We start from the raw sequence: 18,930 nt of genomic DNA, 5'->3' as shown, positions 1-18,930 counted from the left end.
TGGGTAGGAAAAGGCAGATGGAGGGATACGTACCAAGCTCTTACATCGTAAAGCAGAGAGAGGTAGGTACGTTCCCTGTACCGCCTCTCCGGAGTGCGGTACGTACCGCCGGGAGCGTCCACCTCGCTACCACGGTCCCCATAATTATCCATCCCTTCTTCGGCCAATAAGAGCCTGGTGGGGGTCAGTGCTGCGTCAGCCACATCCTTGCCTTAGCGGCGTGGCTGAGTCGGGAGGGCTGCGCGGCTTTATGCAGCTATGCAACCGTATGCAAGTACTGTAACTCTGTGTCCGTACACAGCCCGGCCTGCCGCTTCAGAATAGCATCATTCCGCCTCCGCCCAATCATGTGCAACTCCCTCAACCTGTGTATTGTACAGGTATGGTGTGTGTGTGTGTGTTTGTGTGTGTGTGTGTGTGTGGTTGACTGGCCATGTTCGTTGCCGCCATGGCAAAAGCTTCGATTGCTTCATCTTCTTCTCAAACCCAAAACGCCGCAAACCATCTCTCACTCACTCACTCACTCACACACACACACACACACACACATTCTCTCTCTCTCTCCCTCTCTCGCTTTCTCGCTTTCTCTCTTTCCCCCAGTCTTCTCGACGAAACTCAATTCCCAAAGATGGTCCCCTTCTCCTACTCAGCTCCCGCTGTTGAAACTCGAAACTCGCGTCCTCGTAACTAACGGCTTGACACTGGGCACTCAAAACTATTTGACTTTATAGGGATGAGTCCTTCACACTCGGAACGTAACCCCTTTTCCCCCTCTTCGACCTCGTCTCCAAAAGGGGGCGGCGCTCAGCTTACACACTCGCATCATGGACAAACTTTGGCATCAGGAACAGCCAAGTCTCGTAATCACCCACTTGCGAATCCTCTCTCTCGGCTCGCCATCATCGGACGGAGGCTCGTGTCGTCGGCACGCTCCTACAGCGGGCAGCGTCGACGGCCAGCCAGACCCTTCGCTTTCCCGGGTCCGTCCCTGCGGTCGGATGGCGAATGTCCACGAAAGCTGGCTGCGAACCCACATTCTTAATCACCATCCACATCCGCGGGACGGACCTTGACTGATTCCCATGGTATTCTTCTTCTTCCTCCTCCTCCTCCTCCTCCCCCATCTCCGGTCTCTTCCCGCCCTGTACGCAGTATACCTGTACCGTGCTCCACTGCCACCTCCGCCCGAGACGTACGTCGCGTACGCGGCAGCAACCCTCCGGCTCCCCCCCTAAAGCTCCGGTCAACGTCAACCACCGTTTGCCATGAAGCCAATAACCCACGATGCCGGTACTCCCTTTTGAGCAAATGCAGAGCCAAGTACCATTTACATCTGGCCGTCTCTTCCTCCCTCGGCCACTTCAAACAAGCACAACGCCGATTCTTCAATCACGACCAAACCCAACAGCCTCAAGTTGGAAAGGACGCGCAGGATGAAGATACTTCCCCCTACGAAACATGCCAACGCTCATCTGACCCATCCGACCCAGAACTTTCAGCCCTCGGCCAACTCTCGGATGTCGAGGTTTAGTAGACAAGTTTACTGACCAAAGTGCGTCGACCTCACGGACCCCTCCCCCTCCTCCCCCAACTGTGATACTCCCTCCCGTTCTGCCGGCTGCCGGCTGCTGACCCGCCATTCTTGCCCTTTCTCGCCCCTCCGCTGGTCCCCCTCCCCCGTGGTCCGACCACGACGGGACCCCCGCATATCTGCCTCGTTCCTCCCATCTTCCCGTCTTTCTCGGAAATAAAAGGGGGATAAACAGCCCCGGTTGCCCGGCTGGTTGGGAGTTGAAAGAGGAAAGACACCACTTGGGGGCTAACCCCCCCCCCCCCCCCCCCCCTGGACTTGGCTTTGCGACTCTCGACCACCCTAAAAGGGAATCGTCGGAGCCGTCTCGGTCACCATCGGCCAACTCTAAGTCTAAGAGGAGCAGCACATGCCTAAAGAAGAAACAGACGTGTACTCGCCCTCGAGACAAGCTCGTGAAGTATGGAGGGGACCCCCTCCCTCCTCCCCCTCTGCCTATGATGAGCCCAGCCGAACCTGCCCAGCCTAGACTCTCCCATAGTATGCGTGTCTGGCTGAACCTGATGCTTTCCTTTACTCTGGGAAGTCGTCTCAGACCCAGACCGACCCCAACGCTCCAAACCCAAAAGGCGGGGGACGACCTCACACATCCATGTGTTGAGGTGTGAGCCGGGCCGGTGGACAGTCGTCACAAGTCAGCCCGCGCCGGTGGGCAATCAACGCACATCGTATGTCCGTTTGGTGGAATGTGCATCTATCTCAACGGCGACAGATCAAGTCATCGTAACTTGTCGTCGACATTCAAGTGCCTCGGCGATACACATGTCTCGTTTCTTCCTATCGTCACTCGGCCCCCGTACCCCGTATCCCGCACCTCCGAGACCTTCCGCCTCCGCCCCGCTTCCCACCGGAGGTCCGGCGTGTCCACCACCAAGCGTGAACATCGTAGTCGTGGCTACCACTGACTGTCAAAGGCATCACAAAGGATTTCTTGGCGCGTGGAGATCGCTGCAACACCCAACCTACCTCATCCCCCGATCCGAAAACCCATTCATGCCTTCGTGATATCCTGCCGACGGAATTCAACAGAGGGATATGTCCCCCGGGATCCACCCCAAGACATCTATTCGACTGCCTAGTTCCACCGTTCCACCGGCGGCATCAATCTTTTTTTTTTCTTTTCTTTTCTTTTGCCCCAGTACCGTCTCCAACCCCCTGCCCTACTGGGCTGCAGTCTAAGCTGTCATCTCTGCCCACCGGCGACTTCCCGCCCTATGGAAGCGCACAAGTGGTGCGGTGCGGTGATTGGGCAAAGCCCAGGGTTCCTCGCGGCAAAGGGCGCCTGTCGTGGTGGCAGTGCCCGCCCCGGCAACATCTAGGCGATCGCCAAAAGTAGACCGTAAGCTGCCGAGTCACCCAGGGCAGGGTATGACGCGCCTCCCCCCATGCCATGCAGGCAGACGGCACGGCGAGTTGACGTTGTTGACGTTCGTACGTGGGTGCTTCGAATGATCGATTGTCGTCGAGCAAGGGTCGATGTGTCCGATAACGCCCCGTTGATGAGAGGGGAACAGGGGTTAGGCAATCTTGATGTTGTTTGCTCTTTTCACTGCGTCCGCATGTTTTCAGGCAGCACCATTCATAGTCCACAATCGGGGGAGATGAAGGAATGTCGCCGCTCATCGCGTGACGCTACCCATCAAAACATCGGTGACAATGCCGGCGTCTCTCATGACTTTGCTGTCTCCATTCAACGGCGCCATCGAGCAATTTGCTGGGAGTCGCGTCCCATTGATTTTTCTTCCCTTCTTGGTTCGAGTCTTCGGGACCGGTCCCTTGGGGTTCCTTTGCCCGCGTCACCGGAAACGGGTCTGGTAGGCGAGGATCGGTTGGGGGGTTTATGAGTTACACGGGTTCGTCCTCTCAAAGAACGGCGCATAGCTCGTGCAAGAGAGTTTCGTCGCATGGCTGATATTGCCATTGCAAAAGGACAGATTGAATGGCTCCATTGCTGCCGAAGCCCGTCTGGAGCTTCACCGCCACTCTTAGACAGTATTCATCGTAAAAGAGACCTTTGTAACTGCGCTATGTGTACCTCGCTCAAAACAGGATTTTTGGGCCAGGTTGTTTCTTCAAGGTTTTACAACTTGCAAGCCCAAAAGATACAACGACAAAAAAACAAAACTGTTTGCCACTTTGTGTGTCACTTTTCCCCCTCTGTTCCTGCGCCGGAAGGAGAAGGCAGGGTAGACAGTCCTCTCTGCCATTAAGCTCAAACAACGACGGCAAACTTGGTCGAGAGTCCAGGTCAGGATGGATATTTCGTCGGCCAAGGGCCAGCCAGAGTCGTCCGTGGTGCGAGAGAAAGTCCATGTCGGGCCATTGATGCGCCTGTGATGATGTCTGGGGAGCATGGCCCATGAACGGTGTGTTTGGGTCATGAAGGGTTTCCAAGGTCGCTCGAGTCTGTACTGCCAACGTCAAGTCCACTGGCTCGACGCAAATCCTGGGCAAATTTCGCCCAGCCTTACGTCACGTTGCTGAAATGACGGAAGTTGAAGACGGCAGCATGCTCAAACCTCGGTCAACCATAACTTGTAACACCATCCAACTGTTAAAGGCCATGACAAAGCCGGATTCAACAAAGCGAAGAACAACAAACCTGGCCGTGCTGATGCCTTGAGCCAGCTCAGTTATCACGTTCTATCGACTCGAGAAGTCTCCATCATGGGTGCAGAAGTTCAGGATAGTGGCACACTACCCAAATGCTCCATATGCCAGGCGATCCAGAGTCCAGATGATTCATACTCTGCATACACACCGTAACGCACAAGAAAGGCTTCCGGCGCCCACAAGGCCTGCGAACCTCCAGCCCCTTTTGCCACGCCGGTTAGTTTTGGGTAGCATCGGGGACATCGGGGACATCGGGGGCGGCCCCCGTCTGGCCGGTCTCCTACGGTTTCACAAGATGGCGTGGGGTCCAGGGGCCTCTCATCACGGCCCAGCCCTCTTCCGGCGATATCACCGATACCGATGACAGGTTCACAAGACGGACTTTCTTCGGAACGAGGCTATTTGCAAATATGCCCAAGTCGTCTACGCAGTCTATCTTGTCACCACCAATTCTTACACCCACGCCTCTTTGTCTCTTTCAACATGTAGCCTAATCCAACAACATCACCACCACCACTATCACCACCACCAACATCAACATACCAGGCGAAACCCCTCACTTCCAGGCCGTCCGCCGCAGCCAGTCGCCGATGACCCCCATCACCTTGACCGCCTTGGCGTTGCCGTCCCTCACCGTCGCCGGGTCCGACACGGCAGCCCCCATCTCGTGCAGGTCGAACGCGTGGATCACGTCCGGCACCAGCAGCCACTTGACGCTGCCCCTCGCGTCCTCCACCTCCCACGCGAACCGCTCGTCGCGCAGCTCGAGCTCCTGCTGCGGCGCCCCCGGCGCCGCCTCGTCCCGGCCGACCCTGGCTGCGGGGGGCCTCCCCTTGCCGCCCAGCTTGCATGCCAGCTCCCACGCCTCGTACGCCAGGTAGTCCAGCTCGGCCGCGACGATGCACACGTGACCCGGGAAGTCGGCGCGGCCCGCGTACAGCGGCGAGATGAGCGTGTCCCGCAGGTTCGTGCCGTAGGGGATGTAGCTCCAGTCGAACACGTCGGCGAACTCGAGCACGAAGTCGCGCTTCTCGCCGCGGATCCCCGGCAGGCCCGCGCCGACCTTGTACGGCCGGCGGTCGTGCTTCTCCGCCGTCGGCGTGACGAAGTCGGTGGGCGGGTAGATGGGCACGATGGCCCCGGGCGCCGCCGTCGCGTGGTCCCGGACGGACCGCATCTGCGACAGGCACAGCGTCAGGTTGCCGCCCGCGCTGAAGCCGGCGAGCGCGATGCGGCCCTTGTCGATGGGCAGCGAGGCGTCGTCGACGACGGCGAGGTACAGGGCCTCTAGATCGTGCAGGGCGCGCGGCCACGGGGCCCAGGGCGCCTTCCAGTAGTGCAGCGCGACGACGAGGGCGCCGTTGAGGTCGGCGAAGGTGCGGTTCCAGGCATCGTCGTCGTCGGGGACGCCGATGCAGAAGCCACCGCCGTGGATCGTCACAAGCGTCGGCAGGGTCTGGGGGGACGTCTGGTCGTAGTTGGAGGGGAAGAAGATGCTGCGGGACTGACAGTTAGCTACCTGATATATCTATCATCGCCGGGGGTAAAAGACCTTCAGGTGAGAGTAATTTATATAGAGATGAGGGGGGGAGGGGGTAGGGGGATACATACCGTACAGGCAATGCCTTTCTACAGTCATACTGCTTGATGATATCGGGTCGCTGGGCGGGAGGCCAGAAGTACGACTTCCACGCCTCAAAACCGGCCTTCTGGAAGTACCATTGCTGCAGTGTCGAGATCTTGGTACCGTACACGATGCGGTTGAGTAGAGGGGCCACCGGTTGATAGACGGGCTTGCCGGATTCTGGGTTGTTTGCGAGGCCCATGTCTGCTGCCATTGATTTCCTTGAAAGGGATTTTTGGTGTCGTCGCCGCAGCTTTGGGGGGAAACAAGGGTTTAAACTATCAACGGAATATGACCACTTCTCGGGGGCCTTGGTGCGTATACGGGATCCGGAACGAGGCTGCCTTGGTGACGACAGCGACGCGACGACGACAACGGCGACGATGACTACGATGACTACGATGGCTACGACTGGAACGGGCTCGGGAAGGTGGACGGTTCCGAGAGACGGAAAAAAAGAAGAAAAAAATTACTAGAAGCTGCCGAAATACCAAAGAGCGCATTAGCCAACGTCGTTCTCTCTCTCTCTCTCTCTCTGTCTCTTTCTTGTACAGACGGCGGCAACTTCAGACCGAGACGAGACGAGCCCCTCCTCTCCAGGCCAGAGGAGCCATCATCGTGCGTCGTCGGAGGTGAACGGGCCTTTGGAGGAAACGGGACGGGGAACTAAAGGGCTGGCGCAGTTTCACTAGTTTGCGACCCTGAACGAGCCATTTGTGGCGGGAACCGCAGAGACACCGAGTGCCCGCGGATGACGATGCGCGATGACGAAAAAAGCAGGGCGTTCGGACGGTGCAATACGAACGAGCAGACTCACGGGATAGCGCGGGCAGATGGGTGGATGGATGGATGGCGAGGATGAAGAGCAGAGCGAGGGTCGATGAATGAGTGGCACGCGAAAGATCGTTCTTTTTGATCCTCGACTCAGTCGGTGTACATGCGGGCTAACTAATTCGCTGGCGTCATGCTTTCTTATTCCAGTCTGTTATTGTTACTGTTGTCATTACTAGCATTGCTTTTCCCTGTCGGAAACTGAGTGTGAAAGAGAGGAATAAAGAGAAAGAGAGAGAGAGAGAGAGAATGAGAGAGAGAGAGAGAGAATGAGAGAGAGAGAGAGAGAATGAGAGATGGAAACTTGACAGGGATGGGTGGCGGCCACGTTCATGCCGTCGCTGTCATGTCAAACGTTGGCTTCCCGTGCATTGTCCGGACGGAGCAGGTGTTGCACATTTGGTTGCATGGCTTGCATGTGCTTCGCCTCCCTCCCATGCGTGTTTCTGGTTCCTGGCCGGCCACAGAGTCCAAGCTCAAGCTCTTGGGGGAGTTGGGCGACTTGGAGGACTCGGAGGACTTGGAGGTAAGTAACCCTCTCGGACAGAAAGTTCGATGAGTACCCATGACCGTCCCCATTCGTCAGTACATGATGTATGGAACCTCTCCATGTCCTTCTTTCTCAGCGTCTTCATGGTTGCAAGTAAACCGCAGCAGTAGTAGATGGGGACCGTCTTGATCTTTCGCACATAGGTAGATAAGGTGGTCTGGGAAGGGTGGACCCTCCGGGCCGGAGCGACAACCGGAGCTGGCCACCTACCGGAGCTCCGGCCGTTTCACGGAACCCTTCCTCCTACACACCTACCTACCAAAGCATAAATACCTTCGCCCACTTGAGATAATCTTACCGGCGAGGCGACATGGCTGGGAGGTCATCATTGCGCAGAGATTACTAGGACCTTTTCCCCATCAAAGAAGGCGAAAAGGAACCGCCCAATCTCACCCTGAAAAACATCACCCTCGTCTCGTCTTGTCTCGTCTCGTCTCGTGCATGCTCTCTTCCCATTCCAGTCGTGCTGTGTGTGCTCTACGGCATCGTCGCGTACCTAAACAAAACACATAATAGTACAAAACGGCGACCCTCTTCATGTGACCGTCTAGCCCGTTGCATTCAAGCCGTCAACGTCATCTACTTCCATCTCATAGGCTTGACGGCTTCTGCACCACCACTTCGTCTTCGTCGTCGTCGTCGTCCGGATCCTCGATGCTCGTCCGCCGCGCAGCCTCAATCGCCGCCTGGATCGGCTTCTCATCGTCCCCCGTCGCCGTCTCGTCCGCAGATGACCCCTTGTCCGCATCCGACGGCGTCTTTTCGTCCCTGCCGTCTTTCTTGCCCGCGAACGGCCACAGTCCGCTAAAGGCCTTGCCGCCGGATCCACCCTGGGACGGGTGCACGGCGAGGGGCTTCAGGATGCTCTTGTCGTTGAGGTCCGTCCCCGGCGCGGCTTCCACCTCGGGCATGGCGAAGTCGCCGAATTCCTCGTCGTCATCGTCCTCCTCATCTTCCTCATCGTCCGAGTCGTTCTGTCCGTCGAATCGTGGGTTCCGGCCTTGCCGTCCTGCACCACGCCACCACGACCTTTGTCCTGATTGACTCCACGCGCCCGTCACCGCTGCTGCTGCTGCTGCACCCGTTCCGCCATGATCGCCGTTGTCCTCGTCGCTCGAGTTTTCTTCGTCGTCTTCGTCGTCTGCGAAAGGGTTCTTCAACGTTTCGCCTTCGCCCGACCCTTCCCTGTCGCCCTTTCCACCCTCACCCTCGCCGCCCTCGTCACGAGATGCGGCCGCGGCCGCGTTCTTCTTTTGGTGCATCGCTAACCGGGCTGCCAGTTGAAGTCGCGCCCTTGACGGGGGCGTGTTCAGCGGTGGTGGTGCCGGTGGCGGAGGCGGCGGAATCGATGGCGGGTCGAGTGGCGACGACGAGTTGCCCAGAGGGTCGGTGTAGGCCCGGAACTACAGAGAAGACAAACGAGTTAGCTGGGGCCGGCTCGTCCCGATAACGGCGCGCGCCGGGCGCGAGAAGGCTCCCCCTGGTGAAGCAGGTTATCGTCAATGCCGTGATGCTGTCTGTCATACGAGGGAAGGACCCGATTCCCGGCAGGTTGAAGCGGTTAAGAAAAGTCCAAAGTTGCCTGGTATCCCAAGGAATCGACGCCGGCGCGGACGGGGGACATGTAATCCTACACTATGCGTCGTTCCCCTTCTCTCGCAAAATATCATGAATACGCCCCGACTCCGATCACCATCTATCTCCGTCTCCGTCTCTCCTCTCTCCCTCTCTCTCTCTCTCTCTTTCACTGGCGTCGTTCCTGGACCTCCTTATTCCTCCGTATCCTCACCCATGCCATCTCTATTCATTCTCCGTCTAAGCCACGCCATCATGCCGAGAGAAGGTCGAAACATGTACATATCCTCGTCAGACTCTTTGTCACCGAGGTCTTTTTCTCCGATTCCCTCGTCGTCCTCAACTACAAGAAACGCTTCTTCACCGTCTTCGGCTGCTTCATCCATTTCATGTCCTGTTCCGCAGCCGGCGCCATCGCTGGTACCTTCTTGGATTCTTCGAACACGACAAGGCATTTCACTCCCGTCTGCGCACTACGCATTTCTCTTCGGGTCCTGGTCCTCGTCGGAATCCGGGTTGTTGTCGACAATTGATTGTGTCCAGGGATCCAGCGCGGGAGAATTCGTCTCACGAAGCTCTGAGAGCACATGACTCACCTCGTTGTTCACATCTTCGTCGTTCTCCTCTTCACCCTCGTCCTCTTCGTCGCTGGAACTGCCAAAGCCGGACATGAGAGTACCTGAGCTGATGGCAAACGGGCCAATGCCGTTGCCGCCGCTCTCTTGAATGTCCGTGTTGCCGTTGAGGCCGGCGTCGGCGAGGGCACTGGAGCCTGTGTTTCCTTGGGAGTTGGAAAAGGACGACCCGAGGCCAGAGAGGCCGACGGCCGCCAGTCCATTGCCAGACATGCCGGCGCGGTTGCCCAGCGCCACCTCAGGACGGACGCCGCCGAGAATGGCATTGTCTCGCTCGCGGGTCTCGGCCAGCGCCCCCTCGACGTAGCTGATCCATCGGGGGTCCATAACCCTTTCAAGGACTGTCTCTGAAAGGAGCTCGGGAGGGTGTCGTTCCGTAAACTTGACCACCTCTTCAGCAATCAAAGTCAGATGACCCATGTAGCCCATACGCGTCTTCATCTTGGCCTGCGACTCGTCGCTAGCGAGCTGGCCGTTGATAATGGCCGTCGTGATGTCGGCGGCCTCGAATAGTGACACGGCCAAAGTCGGGTTGTAGCCCCGGTCCATAGGCCCGTTGAATACTTGTTGAACAATGTCATATACCACATTGTGGAGGAAGTTATTCCACGGGTACGCAAAAAAGAAAGACTGCTCCCGTGTCAGCTCGGCCACAAGCCCAAAAAAAGTCACGCTGTACAAGTACCACAAAAAAAAAAAAAGCCAACTCACCAGAATCGTGGGCACAACGCGGTGTTCCACAAACTGAACCTTGAGGTAATCGCCCACCACCGGTTTCACAGTGCTTGGGTCGGGCCGCCGAGGAACTGCAGGCGGCAGGTCACTGGTTTCCTTCTCCAGAGCATCGTCCGCTCCCGCAGGTGCCGGAGCCGCTTCTGGGGCATCTGGGACGGGAGGGGCCATGGGGACCTCCGGAGCTGGAGCAGTCTCGGATTCAGGCTCCAGTCCCGTCTCTCCCGTTTCGGCTTTCGGGGCGGAATCTATCACGGACTTGGAGAATAGAGGCGCTGGCACGTCTTCGGGGTGCTGAGGAGGCTCGGGAACGGCAGGGGCCGTCTCGGCGGAATCGGGTTTGGCTTCCGACTCGGTGGCGCTGGGAGTGTAGACGACAGACGAGTCGGACTCGTCACCCTTTTGGTTATCGTCGGAAATCGTGCTTTTGTCTACCTTTTCGTCTTTGCCGTCGTCGTCGTCGTCGTCGTTCAGAGAGAGCTCCTCCACCTTGGTGACGGTGGCATCCTCCGCGGTTTTGTCAGCGTCAGCGTCAGAGTCGATTTTGGCGTCCTTCTCGATTTCTGTTACAGCCGTCTCGCTCTCAACCGGCGTCGCTTCACTCTTAACGTCAGCAGATTCCGAATCCTTGTCTTTGTCAGCCGTGGAAACCGGTTCTGCCGCAGCAACAGCCTCTTCGTTCGCGGGGGTCTTGGGCTTGGTCGGTGAGAGGGGCGCGACAACCAGGTCGGGGTCATCGAAGCGCTGCTCCTTGATCTTGTCGTCGGCGACATTCAGCCTCGGGGAGCTGAGGGGCTCGTCGACAAAGTCGTCTTCGTCTCTGTCCAAGAAGGACGAGACGGGCGGGGCGGCGACGGGGATCTCTTCCTCGGCCTTGACGAACTCGTGGGACGTGTCCTCATTCATCTCGCGGCTTGGCTCAACCTCTTCGAATCCGTCGTCGTCTGAGATATTGGTTACCTCTAAACGGCGTCCCTCCTCGGGGGAAGAATGCCCGATGCGCATAGTCAAATCGTCGGTGGACGAGGGCGCTTCTTCTCCGCGGTTTGGGGTAAGCTTACCCTCCGTTCTCAAGCGCTGGCGCTCGGCATCCCTGGATGCAATCAAATCTTCGGAGCCGACCTCGTTGAGCAGACCCATGTTGCTGCAGTGGAGCAGCTCGGCCATCAACTCGCACGTCTTAAAGCGGTCGAATCCGAGGGGCTCGATCTTGTCGCCAAAGGTGGAGCCCAGCCGCTGCTTCTTGGTCGGGGTGTTCATGATGAGGTTGACAAAGTCGGGGACGTGTTGGGCGAACAGGCGCAGGAGGGTGCCGAGGTAGATTGGGTCGCGGCTCGAGGGGACCGAGTTGGCCTCGGTGCCGACGTCGGGGTCGTAGTCCGAGTTGTTCTTCCTGATGACTTCGATAATGATGCCCACACCCACGGTTAGCGGGTTCCCACCTCCTAGCATGTACTTGATCAGCTGCTCGATGCAGGGCTGCGAGACGAGCTGGCGGGTCAGCTCGTTGGGGCCGATGCACTGCTGCTCGTTCTGCGAGGCGTTGGCGGAAATGGTGATGATGGCCTTGATGAAGTCGCCGGCGGCCGTCTGGACGACCCAACTGTGTTCAGGGCCGAGGCACGAGAGCAAGGTCGGCACGACGTCCTGGGAGTATAGCCACTATTGGGGGGGAGAGAGAGAGAGAGACCGCGTTAGTTTCGGAAGGGACGTCACCATCACTTGAGCGGGTAGTAAGCGGCGCAGACTTACCTCGACAACGCCCTGGCCGCCCTCGGTGCGGTCAAGAGCAATGATTTTGAGGAGTAAGTCCATGATCATGGGACACTCGACGTGGCGGAGAAGGTCGGGGACGGCGTCGGGCAGGGACTTGAGAAGAGTGACCATTTCCTCCGTCTTCTTGTCGAACAGGGCTTCGTTGACTTTCGTAAAGTAACTGGCTTGCAGAGGGTCCAAAGGAGTAGGTCGCTTCAGGAAGTGCCAAAACTCGCGGACCAGGGGCTGGTTCTCCATCATGGCCTCGTAGATGGACCAGGTGTCGGACGACAGGACCTCGGCGGCAACGTAGGCATAGCGGTTGCGCTTCTTCTCCTGTTCCTCCTCTTCATTTTCGGTATCGGTAGCCCGCGAGGAAGCGCGGGGTCTTGAGAAGGGGAGGAGGCGGCCCTTGCCCTTGGTCTCCTCGGCGGGTTCGTCGGTCTCGGGGGTGGCGACGGGCTCTAGTTTCGGGGCGACGACGTATTCGAGCAGGGTCTTGAGGACGTTATCCTCGCGAAGGTACTCGATGAGCTTTGTGTTGTGCTGCTTGAGCTCCTGGATCAGGTCGCTCTCGTCGAGAAGATCTTCTACGGTGAATTCGGGCTTCTCGAGGATGGTGTCGATGGTGGAAATGTTGGCGTAGCCGCCGAATCTCCAAAACATGATGGCGGTGTTGGCAGGCGATCTATGCCACGGCGCCGGACGAGTCGCGGCGACGATTGACACGGAACGGGGGGACGATCAGGTAAGCAGCAAGCTGGGACTGGGGCATGCGAAGGTCGGTATCCAGCCGGGATTCGGGGAGGTGAGCGGGGTCCCAAAGAAGAAAAAGAAGGACAACGATTCGAGTAGAGCGAGTGTCAAATGTCGTCTTGCTTGCGAGAGTGGCGAGGCATGCGAAATGTCGTCGTCGTCGTCGTTGTTGTCGTCGTCGTCGGGGTTAGGTTGGGTATCGGTCGCTCTGATTACTGAGAACTGAGCGACGAACTCTACATTAGCGACGAGGTCGGCGGAGCGATGTGGTGACGCAAGTGCGGGATGGGAGGAAGGGTAAGAGGAGGGGGAGGAAGAGGATGCGGAATTGGAAATGTGCGTGGTGGTAGATGATGTCGGCGACGGGGTGGAGGGGCAGCGGACCAGGCCAGGCGCATTGGACCCAAAAAAGAGGAGCTGCTTGACGATGGGAGGGGGTGGAGAGAGAAAGAGAGAGATGAGGGAAAATTGGCGATGTAGCCACAGGGTAAAAACAGAAGAAATAGCAAGGAATTAAAGGTGCGAAGCTGCTGCTGGTGGCGGGGAACGACTTGGAGCAGCAACCCGAGATGTTCTGAGAGAACCGGCCAAGCAGCTAGTCGCAGTCGCAGTCGCAGTCGCAGTGCGCGTACCGATCTCAACAAGGCAGCAAGCGAAGAACAGGGCAGTTCGTGATGGTGGGAGGCAGCGAGTCGCGGGGGGTGGGCGGCCAGGACAGACTCGGAGAGGGAGAGAGAGGGTACGTACGTGCAAAAAGTGGGAAAGCTGTGTCTTCGTGTCGTGTCGTATCGTCTTGTGCTATCTTGTATGAATGAGTATCCTGTACGCACAAAAGAGGCCAAGATGCAGAAGGGCCGTCGGTGGTGGTGCCGGGCCCGTCGTCGTCGGTGGCCGGGTCGAATCGTCGGGTCGATTGGAAAGGTTGTGGATGTGGTTTGTGGTTGTAGTTGTGTGGTAGTCGTGGTCGTGTGCCGGCGGGGGGGGGGGGCAGCGCGGGTGTTTAGGAAGAGAATATGCGTGGGTGGGTGAGTGGGTGGGCGCAAGGTGAGATTCAGATGGGAAAGATAGCCGACGTCGTCAAGATGGGACTGCCCAGCGGCGGTTTGAGGTACAGTGCTCTGTACCTAGAGATTTGGTAGGGTAGGCGCTAGGTACCAAAGCAGGCTGTACCTAAGATGTCAGTGAGGTACCTAACGCGAGGTAGGTAGGTAGGTAAATACCTGGGTACCTGGGTAAGATTATGTAAGACCAATGCTGCCTCGCTCGAGGGTCGCCGAGTCGAGCCAATTTGGGGGGGGGGGGGGGGGGGTTGGAGTGTGTCGGAGTGTCCAGCTGACAGCGCCGGCCTCATGGGTGAGCTGGCACAAGTGAGTAAGTGAGTGAGTGACTTGAGCAAATAAGTGAGTGAGGAGGAGTGAGTGGGCAGGTGAGCCAACTACAAAATGAGTACTCTGTGTGTGCGTGTGTGTGTGTGTTGTGTGACCTGGCCCTCGGAGCTCTGGGGATGGCTTAGCAGTGCTGACTGACCTTGCTGCAAGTCTGTACACCTGGCGCTGGTCTCGGAGTGTCCAAAGCTTCGCTTCCTGATTCTGTTCTGCTCTGTTCTGCTCTGTTCTGCCCTGTTCTGCGTACGCACAGTGTTTAGGACAGGATAACAAAGGCAGCCAGCCCTCCATCACATGGATTAAGGGGCAACTGAGCAGTGAAGGCCACACACAACCCAGGGCTGATTGGATCCCAGCTTGGTTGGGTCCAGATTGGGTTGTGTTTTGTTGCCTCCCATCCACATCCACTGCCAGCTGCCAGCTGCCAGAAGCCAGCCGAGTTGCCATGCACATATCGTAGGCCTGTATCTCGGGGATAGCCTCTTGTCCTCCCCCCTCTCTCCTCTCGACAAGCTCTCTCCTCCCCCTTGTCGAGAGGTGAGAGGAGAGATAAAACTAAAAAAGGCAGATAAGGTCGAGGTACCCCCCCTCCGTGGGGCCGACCGACGGGGCCAAGCAACGTGCCCTTGCCTGTCTGTGCCTGTGCCTGTGCCTGCGACGGCCCAAGATTCAAGAGGGCCCAGACAAGGAAAGCGAATGGCCAAATGCGATGGTGGCGCCGCCTCCATCAGGTTCCGGGAAATATCTGTCAAAGACACGGTCTCGAACCGCCTCGTCTGTTCCGATCGCGGACGACGACACCAGAAAAAAAAGAAAAGAAAAAAGAAAGCGATTGTGAGACTGCCCTCGGAGCCGGGCAGGTCGGGTGTTTCGTTGTCGGTGGTGGTGGTGTAGTACCACCAGCAGGGAATCAATTGCGTACCTACCTACCTTACCTACCCACCTGCCCAGATACGGACTGTTGGAAAAAGATACTTCTCGGAAGTACCTCGGCCGCCTTGCCCTCTTCGCACAAGGCCGGAAGGAACAGCTAGGTACAAAACCACTAACAGCTTCCTCGGTTGGAAACAGACACGACACGTACTGACGGTCCTTCCGAGCATTTCAGCGCTTCCAGTGAGAGTGAGAGGGAGCAAGAGCTAGAATGGGGAGGGATGAGAATGAGAACGAGGGTGAAAGTGAAAGTAAAAGTGAGATGAAGAAAGGGAGGGGGGAGTTGAACTGGATGAGTACTCTGTATCCGTAGTTCTTCTTCGTCTTTCTCTCCATCCGACAATACCTCCTTTTGCGACACCCGAACTTCCCGCTGTTCATCTCACATCCTCATCTCATCTCTTTCAGCTTCCGCTTGGGATCCTGCCGCCGTCTGAGAATGAGGGACGTTTGGTTTGTGCCCCAGCAGCCCAGCAGGATATTCCCCATCATGTCGTACGTCGTACGCATTCCTTGCAGAACATCACAACCAAACCCACCAGGCCTGGACTTTGCAACTTCTGCAACCCCCCTGGCCCATCGCCACGTTGCTCGCGTCTCCCTGCAGAACGCAGAACACCTGCCCACGTTGTCAGCTGCCGCAACCTATTCGGGGCCATTATTCCCCAAGCAATGTCCCCCTCCCCTCCCTCCCCTCCCTCCCCCTTCCGTGCCGCCGCTTGTCACCCGCTAAATAATGCCTCCCGAACGCTGGCCCAACCGACCCGTCGATTGCTGCTGCTAACAATAGTTAAAACAAAAATAAAGTAAAAATTAAGAAAACCCCCTTCGGAGGGGTACGCAAAGTCTTTACCACATGTTTTGTTTTCAGTTCTAGACATAGCACTTATCCTGTGTCATCTACAATGTTTTTTGTTTCCTCTTTTCGTTTCCTTTCTTCTTTTTCTTCTTATTTCCATGTTGTGTGATCTCAAGAGGGACCGCCTTGGCCACCACTTAGCAAAGTCTTCACCAAAATGGGCAACCCACCGCTGCGGGAGGCCACATGCTCCGTATCCCTAAAGTTCGAAACCCTTGTTTTCGGTCCACAAGATCTAAAGTGGGGAGGTTGTTGTTGGACTCCTTTGCCGTCCGACGGTCTGAGTTGACGACCTGTGTCTCAAAACGGAATCGCTGCCAGCTGGTTCGTGGTTGCAGACGAAGGACCGTCCTGAGCCTTCTGCCGACTCAGCTGACCAAGCATAACAACGCCTGGCTTATGAGATCAATATCCCCAGAGCGTAACAATTGCTCAACCTCCATCCAGCCAAATGCGGCCAAGAAGCACACCCAAGAGTAGGTGTACCTGCTTGGCACGACTGCGAAGCCTTGTATCAGTGCACACTCCAGAAACAACCGGGATTCATGTTCCCATCGTACCCACGTTATCAAGCAAACAGACCCTCAATCGGCTGGAACTCGGACATGCCACACAAACACGGACTGTGACGGCGACGCCAATTCAATCTTGATGCGACTAACGAGGCGAGAGTCGCAACTTGAAGCGTTTTGGAAAGGAAAGCCTGTCTTGCGGTCAGCAATACAAACTGCATTTGCCATGTACAGAAGACTGAAGCAAGTGATGTTGGAGGCTTGTGCCTCCAAAAAAACAAAACGATATTTTCTTGACAAATCACCAAGTGTTCCTACGCAGCCAAAGGTACTGTTGTTAAACCGCAAAGCTGACTTGTCTACCTTGGCCAGCGATTTGCGACGACGGAACTCGCTCCAGCTTACGGATCGGACGACGAAAAGATGTTGCCACGGTCAAAAGATACTGCTAGGCACGTCTCAAACCCCCCTTGGAAACCTGTCTGAGAAGTGCTTGATAATGAACAATGGGCGATGCCTCGGGGCTCCAGATGGTGTCATGCGCTACGTCATTCTCCAGTGCCCCGGCCGATATGCGGTCCCGGTTCTTCGACGCAGCATAAGCACCTGCCGCTGTGACAAACACCACCACGCTGCCGTGAGTGAGAGAGAGAGTGTGTGTGTGTGTGTGGGAAAGGTTTCCTAAGCAAAACCCACTTCTGGTGGAATCTGTAAATGTTAGTAATCGGTAGATTTTGTCAATCTCCACCGGTAGTTCGCGATATGGTGGATGTGTCTGCTTAAATAAGAGAGAACGTCGTGAAAGTTTACGGATCTTGTGTGTGTACTCTTCAGATCATCAAAATAGTCACTGCCTTGTATAACACGACTCATCATCATCGTACCCCCGCACTCATCGACTATTTGACCCCTTGACCTACCTCAGGCTCGTTCAACATCATCATGTCGGATCTCACAGCACTACCCAAGGGATCTCTGATCCTCGTCACCGGGGCCAACGGATACATCGGCTCTCACACCATCAACACGCTCCTTCAACTGGGCTACCGCATCCGTGGTACGGTCCGGGCCGAAAAGCCATGGCTCACCGAGCTGTTCAAGAACAAGTACGGCGAGGGCGTCTATGAGCAGGTGGTCGTCTCTCGTCTCGACGACCCGGAGGCTCTCGGGCAGGTCATGGCTGGCGTTGACGGCGTCATCCACGTGGTATGAATTCTTCTCGTCAAATCCGGCAAGGAAGTGTTTGCCCGTTCGAAATACTGACACCAAAGCGCCAAGGCTTCCGACGTTTCCATGACCGACGACCCCAACGCCGCCATTCCCTGGGTGGTAAAGGCAACCGAGAGCGCCTTGGCGGCCGCGGCGAAACACTCTTCGGTCAAGCGAGTCGTTCTCACGTCTTCCGCCTTTGCAGCAGTGGTCCCCATCCCCGACAAGAAGGGCGTTTACGTAGACGAGAGTACGTTTCCCCCTTTCCCCTTTGCGTCCTGTGGAGGGATTTTTCACCCAGCAGTGTTGCTAGTGTGGTACTGACCAAGAATCTTAGCGACGTTCAACGAAGACGCCATCAAGGCCGCCTGGGACCCCAACACCCCCAAGGAGATCAAGCCGGGTTACGTCTACGCGGCGTCCAAGGCCGAGGGCGAGCGGGCTGCTTGGAAATGGGTCGAAGAACACAAGCCCGGATACACATTCAACACCGTCCTGCCCAACTTCAACGTAAGACCCCGAACCATTATCACCCGCGGAGTTGTCAGTTCGAAGCTAACATACGTTTCCTTCTAGACGGGAGAGATTCTCCACCCCGAAATCAGGGGGTCGACCATGGGCTTTGCCCGCGACGTGTTGAAGGGCCAGGGAGATATGCTGCTCGCCTTCATGCCGCGTAAGTGTATCCCCCCGACGAGAGCAAGGGCAAGTCCACGGGCTAACGTGAAGATCCGTAGAATGGTACGTCGACGTCGTTGACGTTGCGCGTCTCCACGCCGTCGCCCTGCTTGCCGACCCGGTCAAGTCGCAGAGAATCTGGGCGTCCGCGGCGCCCGTCAACACGTCGGACTTTATCGATCTCTTCCGCGAGCTGAGGCCGCACAACAAGCTCATCCCGGAGAAGCCCGCGAACGAGGGCCGCGATCTCACCGAGCTCCCCCCGGCAGCCAAGGCCGAGGGTTTGTTGCAGAAGTACTTTGGCCAGAAGGGCTGGACCCCTTTCAGGGAGAGTGTCGAAGCGGGAATCCGCGATTTGTAATTCGAGCTGGATGGGAGAGCGTGGTCGGTCTCCAGGAGGATCCTGCTTTGGTGTTTATAACGAGTCGATATGTGATGAGACGGGAACAATCATTTGAGATTTTATGACAGGGAAAATGGATTGGTGATAGGAATATGCCTAAATCTAGGTTATTGGATGTATCCTGCTTCATGGCTTCACCTCTCACAATCTCGCCGTTGAGAGCACGACAGAGAGCTTCAGCTCTGTGACTAGAACTTGGCCCTAGAATGGTGATTTCGATGCCCAGACTTCATTTTTCTGCCGATAAAGATCACAAATACATTATTATATAAGCGTGACCAGAGCCTGG

General features: G+C 56.8%; 4 protein-coding genes across 4 annotated transcripts; 2 read left to right on the top strand and 2 right to left on the bottom strand.

Annotated features, from left to right (window-relative positions):
- Window positions 1-4,760: 4,760 nt before the first annotated feature.
- On the bottom strand, window positions 4,761-6,255 carry CDEST_06007 (Putative alpha/beta hydrolase-3; the record flags this gene model as incomplete). The annotated part of the gene is made up of 2 exons (XM_062922166.1): window positions 5,816-6,255; window positions 4,761-5,700 (listed from the first exon to the last, which is right to left on the bottom strand). Exons 1-2 carry the CDS (start codon window positions 6,040-6,042, stop codon window positions 4,761-4,763), a joined length of 1,167 nt encoding a protein of 388 aa, XP_062778217.1. The 5' UTR covers window positions 6,043-6,255.
- Window positions 6,256-7,799: 1,544 nt separating this feature from the next.
- On the bottom strand, window positions 7,800-12,572 carry CDEST_06006 (Putative SIT4 phosphatase-associated protein family; the record flags this gene model as incomplete). The annotated part of the gene is made up of 4 exons (XM_062922165.1): window positions 7,800-8,612; window positions 9,381-10,049; window positions 10,131-11,813; window positions 11,904-12,572. The coding sequence occupies 4 exons, from the start codon at window positions 12,570-12,572 to the stop codon at window positions 7,800-7,802; spliced, it is 3,834 nt and encodes a 1,277-aa protein (XP_062778216.1).
- Window positions 12,573-16,197: 3,625 nt separating this feature from the next.
- CDEST_06005 (uncharacterized protein) lies at window positions 16,198-16,583 on the top strand. Its single transcript, XM_062922164.1, has one exon. The coding sequence runs from the start codon at window positions 16,291-16,293 to the stop codon at window positions 16,489-16,491; it is 201 nt and encodes a 66-aa protein (XP_062778215.1). The 5' UTR covers window positions 16,198-16,290; the 3' UTR covers window positions 16,492-16,583.
- A 590-nt stretch (window positions 16,584-17,173) lies between these two features.
- On the top strand, window positions 17,174-18,849 carry CDEST_06004 (Putative NAD-dependent epimerase/dehydratase, NAD(P)-binding domain superfamily). The gene is made up of 5 exons (XM_062922163.1): window positions 17,174-17,557; window positions 17,630-17,810; window positions 17,898-18,070; window positions 18,137-18,236; window positions 18,298-18,849. Exons 1-5 carry the CDS (start codon window positions 17,294-17,296, stop codon window positions 18,597-18,599), a joined length of 1,020 nt encoding a protein of 339 aa, XP_062778214.1. The 5' UTR covers window positions 17,174-17,293; the 3' UTR covers window positions 18,600-18,849.
- Window positions 18,850-18,930: the final 81 nt, after the last annotated feature.

Source organism: Colletotrichum destructivum, chromosome 4, assembly GCF_034447905.1.
Source record: "Colletotrichum destructivum chromosome 4, complete sequence".
NCBI lineage: Eukaryota > Fungi > Ascomycota > Sordariomycetes > Glomerellales > Glomerellaceae > Colletotrichum > Colletotrichum destructivum.
Note: the sequence above shows the minus strand (reverse complement) of the source record. Positions and strands in the feature narration are given on the sequence as shown.

Excerpts from the sequence above, each read along its gene's own strand:
- CDEST_06005 (XM_062922164.1), top strand. The coding sequence starts at position 16,291 with ATGCGGCCAAGAAGCACACCCAAGAGTAGGTGTACCTGCTTGGCACGA.
- CDEST_06004 (XM_062922163.1), top strand. The coding sequence starts at position 17,294 with ATGTCGGATCTCACAGCACTACCCAAGGGATCTCTGATCCTCGTCACC. Across the intron at positions 17,811-17,897 it reads GGGCGTTTACGTAGACGAGA|CGACGTTCAACGAAGACGCC; the intron begins GTACGTTTCCCC and ends CAAGAATCTTAG. Across the intron at positions 18,237-18,297 it reads GCTGCTCGCCTTCATGCCGC|AATGGTACGTCGACGTCGTT; the intron begins GTAAGTGTATCC and ends GAAGATCCGTAG.